We start from the raw sequence: 5,470 nt of genomic DNA, 5'->3' as shown, positions 1-5,470 counted from the left end.
GAACCAAACCTCCATCTGTGACAGAAATGGAGAAAAAATCTACTTTGTAAGTAGTTGTAAATGTTGTAATTTTAAAAATGACTGTGTGGTCATTCACAATGAAGTACAAAACCACAGCAGAGCGGAAAGACTTTGGTGGTTTAAAGAAAATGTTCTATGTGCTTAGTCAGACCATCTGTTAAGATGAGAAAAATAATTGACATCGGTTTGTTCAGAAAGTTTCTTGGTGAAAATAAAAATTTGCCGACACTCACATAGTGAGAATTTATTGACCTTTGTACCTTAAAAGAGATTACCATAAAAGGATTTTTTTTCAATTTTTAACTTCCAAAAGAGGACAGTGTTGAATTTCTCTTTCCTGCTTTCTGTCTTTTATGTCTTTCTTCCTTTATGTCTTCCTATCTTTCTTTTTTTATTCTGCTCACAGTGTCAAACACATTCAATGTTTTTCTATTACAGATTGGAAATTTCCCTGGTTTAAAGTTTAAATCAATACACGTGACCTACCCATGCTCTTATAAATCCAGAAAGCGTATAATGGTGATTACTGAATATCTACAAACATTTGGGCAATTGTTAATTTTAGGAAAAAAAATGTAATAGTGTCTCCAGCAGGTTATGAATACAGCTACTAACCATCTCTCACATTCTCTATTATGTCTTTATTAAATATTTGCTTACTGAATGCTCATTTGTCAATGGGTAAAACTGCATGTTGTAAGGCAGTTTTCTTTATGCTCCCCTGTTGTAGGCACTTACCTTTTCTACTATATTTAATATATAGCTTTAATACCTGCAGTGAGCATGTATTAAAGTTATATATTGGTATTAAAGCTATATAGTGAGGCCTCGGTGGATCAATGTTGAGCTTTGTAAAATATCCATATTAAAATCACTTTATGAATAAATTTGATAAATACTTGTCATATAACAGTCAAAATGACACTTTCCTGACGCCTACAAAATTAATATAATCCCAGGACAAACACCATCCTGTGCTCACTATAAAATCGTGCCTATGATGTTATGTTGCTTCTTGCATGTTTCATGAAAATTGCCAGGTGAAATGTGCCATGCATGCGGCTAAAAGTAAAATTTCATCCAAAAGATATGAACATGAATCTGGCAACGTTTCATTACATTGGGCATTCTAATTAGGAAATGAAATGTCCAAAAAGGTTAGTGGTGCTAAAAAGCTAATGCCCTATCGCATCTGAAATAAAGTTATGACTTTCACAAGGCTCTTACCGGAGCATTCTGCATCTGCTCTGCAGCTGAGCTACCTAGCAAATGTACTTTTTTAGAAAAGCCAGACATATGTAGCTGGTTGTGATGCAAAGATCAAAATATATTAGTTCACAAATCATGCATTCATGAGCTAAAAACACAGTACTGTGCAAGGAACCATTAAGTCTTTATTAATCAATAATCTGCTCCTGTAATCATGATTTGTGTGAACAGCAATAAAAGTTGTTGGTGTTTTACTGCCTCTCATGTTCATTTTACCTGGAACCTGCTTTGAAGTTTATGTATAGGAATGTTTTTGGAGTTTTGATCATGTAAATAGAGGTACATCAACTATTGCTCCTGCATGATGTTCCCATATTCCCACACACACCAAAAATATTTCAATTACAAGAAGAATGTTTTAAGTGTCCTTTTATTTGTCCAAAGTAACTACAAATACAGACTCTACATCTGCTGTGTAATTCCCTTTGACTAGTAGGACCAAATGGAATTGCAATTTTTTTTTTAACAAACAGGTTTCCCAAACTATTTGTTTATATAATCCAATGTGTTTGCCTTTCTCCCTCTTTAGACATCTCCATGCAGCCTTTAACGTATTTCCACAAGAGCACACTCGACTGTAAGGCTTTTGACTCCACAAACTCTCTTCAGTTGGTCTCCTTCGCTCTCTTGCATGTTTGGGAATGTTGTCGCCCATCTCCAGTGTCAGGATAGGGCTAATTTTAGCAGGGCAGCTGAATGTGAGGGGTCGTAATGCTGGATAAATACAGTGGCCAGTCAGACAGGCAGCTGTTGTGGTCTGTGCCAGATCTTTTCTTCTCTCCCCTTCTCTTTCTCTCTCCTTCGCTTCAAGGGTCGCTCCATTTTGTCGGTGCTCCTTTCAGCAAGAAAGGTAAGAAATTAATTTTAAAATGCATCTAAATTCTGTCTTAACAGGACATTGATATTAAAAGACTATCACAGTGCTAATGAGTATGAATAAGATAACAGAAATAGGAGAGTATGGCTGTGTGGTGGCTTTATCAGAGCAAAACACTTCAAATTAAAAGTGGAGGAGGAAGCAAGAGTTATATATTTCCTTCCTGGTTACTGAACTCAGAACTGCAACAAAGCGCCTAACCTGATGAACTGTTATAATTGTTATCATGATGTTGCTGGTATAGTGCTAAATATCGCAGAAAGCTCACTATATATCTAAAGGCTTCTATGTAATTGGCTTTTGGTGCAAGATCTTTTTAATGCTTTAAAGCAATTAAACAATATTAATTTTTCTAATACTTTTAAATTAAATTAAATTAAAATAAATTAGTTAGTTAATTAATTAATTAATTAAATTAATTTAAATATATTATTTTTACAATTTGAATCTCACAGCATACCAGTATGTTCACTACCAGTATTGACACCATTAGATCAAACATGGTCAAGATGTTTAATGATTAAATTGGCAATATTTCAAAGCAATATATATCTCTATGTAAAAATAAGACCATTTTTCTACCTATTGCAGAAATGCAAAATCTTCAGCTGATTTTAATGATGTTCACACAACAGAGCCATTTAGTAAATCATAGCTAAACCATTAATGAATGAAACTAAATGATTCATTTGGAATGATTCAAAACAATCTAATGAATCTGACTAAACTGCACTGGCATGCATCCGTCAGCCCAATGTTACAAAGGTCAATGCAACTGTACTAGGCCTTCTATATGATTGCATTTTTCTCATATTACTACCATTTTTTAGCTTTTTTTATAACCAGTGGCTCATTATAATCGTTAATTATAAAAATAATATATCATCAGTATCAATGCTTGTGTCTCTGAGGGTTCAAGTGTAGAAAAAATCAAATACTTATTGTACTCATTGTACAATAACCCATAGTACTTATTGCACTTATTGTTATCAAACACGTATTGGTTGCAGCCTGCAATGTTCACCAATGGAACAAACAGAACAAAAGAAAACAATATGCATAAGTACTTTTTGGATATATATACTCTCGTGCAAGAACAGCATGTTAACACTAGTGCAGCTGGTAGGCACTAGTTTATATATAGTCTGAACTCTTAGGCAGAAGTGTCAAAAAGGGCAAAGGTAGAATCAGTGGATGAAGGGTGTGACAGGAAAAGAGCTTGTCCTACATAACTCACATAAAGGTCAACAATGAGAGTAGCAAGGCTTTACACGTACAGAACTCTTGAGGAGGACAGAAAGAGGGAGTAAGTGACAGTCATTAGGAGGAAATGAAAAGAAAGAAACATAAAGACGAAGAGCAGGATTTAAGTACAGTCACAGTATGTTTCCCTATACACTCATAAATAAAAGTAGAAGTTCTCAAAAAAAAAGGGAGGATCTTAGTTTTCAAGTCATGCATGTCTGACCACTGCAGGCAGTTTTTTGAGATATGGTTCAAAAATAAAAAATAAAAAACTTTGTATTTAGATTAAAAGTTAATTAAGACACTTCCTCATCACAACATCCCTTTGAGTCACCATTCATTTTTTAGCAGATATTTTAATCCAAAAAGGAAATTACAGTACTTCCTGCAACAACCAAGAGTGCAATGCTAAAAGTGTAGGTTATGATTTTTAATATATTATATCTTCTACATCAAATTACACATTCATACACACTTTGCTTGTCTATTTAATTTTTCTTTGACATTGAGCAAGAGGGTGGCTAACCGCACACTGATCCACTCAAGACTAAAAAGTCTACAAAAACATCTTTTTAATTTTTATAAATTGCATTGTGCAAAAGTGCAAAGTGCATGTGAATTAAAAACAGATGGACACGAGCAAGCAAGCAAACGTTTCAGCACATTGCTATCTTCAGTGCTCACTTAACAAACAACATTCACCCTTTTTAAATAGGTCAACAATTAAAGACAATCAGCTGAATTAAATTATCTCGGGTAAACCTCAATTAATCACAAGCAGAATTTCAAGAAAGTTTGATCATTCACATATATAGCAGAATATTACAAGTATACAACTTCAAAGAATGACCAGACATTACAAATACACCAAACACAGCAGGAGAGAGAGAAGATAAAGCAGTAACGACAATACCAATTTTTACAAAAAACAAGAGAGTTCTAGTTCTTCATTCATACCCTCAGGAAATAAAGATTTAAGTTCAAAGATCCAGAAAGCCTCCCTTTGCAACAACTTCTTATCTCTATCTCCGCCTCTTCTATGAGGTAGAATCTCTCGATGCCCAGGAACTGTCAGACAAAGAGTGGCTGGCAGACTTAAAGTCACAAGAAATTGAAGATGTATCATCCTGTCTCCTAATGGCACTTGTGTGTTCAATCATTCTTGTGCATAATGCTTGTATAGTTTTGCCAACATATAGTTGTAAACATGGACAGATGATAATGTAAATAACATATGTACTCTTACAAGTGACCAATTGTCTAATCTTATAGGTTTTTAGTGTACGAGGATGTGTAAATGATTTACATTTAACATACTTAGTACAGGAAGTACAGTTGTGACATGGAAAATTATCCTGGGCATCGACAAGAGTAGTCAGAGAAGAGATGTAGGTGTCAGCATAAAGAAGCTTATCCCTCAAATTAGAGCTCCTGGAAGAGACAAAGAGTGGTTGATCACTAAATACATTCAATGCTAAAAGTGTAGGTTATGATTTTTAATACATTATATCTTCTACATCAAATTACACGTTCATACACACTTTGCTTGTTTATTTCATTTTTCTTTGACATAAAATGTTAATTTCTCTGGACATATCAAAGAAATACCATGGTATTGTAATCACTAAAGGTCATGTGTGTATTTTTTCAGCATTAAAATACTTTCTCCTATATCAGCTTAAACAAAACCAACTTTAAGTAAGCCATAAAGCACTGCAGGAATGAGTCCTAACACAACGAAACGAGTTAGTCAATGGGTTTTTTAATGTGCTTTTAGTTAAATGCCTGAAATAAGGTCTGTGGTGAACACAAGCTAAAGACATTTTCATGTTTTATTCTACAACCTAAAAAACATCAGTAATACTCCATATTTATTTAAGCTTTCATGTTTCTGATAAAAAAGGTGGTTGCTGAAATGTCACTAAATGGGACTAAAAACAGAACTCATCTACTCACTAATCCGCTTTGACAGCCTTATTGTGTTTATACTTTTACCAGGGGCAGATGGTTTGTGGGCCCCCTGAAAAGCATATTTACTCGGGCCCCCCTCTGTAAAAA

General features: G+C 34.3%; 1 protein-coding gene across 2 annotated transcripts in view; it reads left to right on the top strand.

The window, feature by feature from the left end:
- Positions 1–1,999: 1,999 nt before the first annotated feature.
- The window catches only part of LOC107689930 (fructose-bisphosphate aldolase A-like), an 8,921-nt gene continuing 5,450 nt past the window's right edge, over positions 2,000–5,470 (top strand). The window contains exon 1 of one of the 2 annotated variants that reach the window (XM_016488116.1): positions 2,000–2,140. In XM_016488116.1, coding sequence (XP_016343602.1) covers positions 2,002–2,140 — 139 coding nt within the window. In that variant the 5' untranslated portion in view covers positions 2,000–2,001. The remainder of the gene's footprint in view (positions 2,141–5,470) is intronic. The other variant, XM_016488117.1, reaches the window with a different exon arrangement.

This window comes from Sinocyclocheilus anshuiensis, unplaced genomic scaffold, assembly GCF_001515605.1.
Source record: "Sinocyclocheilus anshuiensis isolate Anshui unplaced genomic scaffold, SAMN03320099.WGS_v1.1 scaffold1517, whole genome shotgun sequence".
In the NCBI taxonomy this organism is placed as follows: Eukaryota; Metazoa; Chordata; class Actinopteri; order Cypriniformes; family Cyprinidae; genus Sinocyclocheilus; species Sinocyclocheilus anshuiensis.
This window is presented reverse-complemented; position numbering and strand designations above follow the sequence as displayed.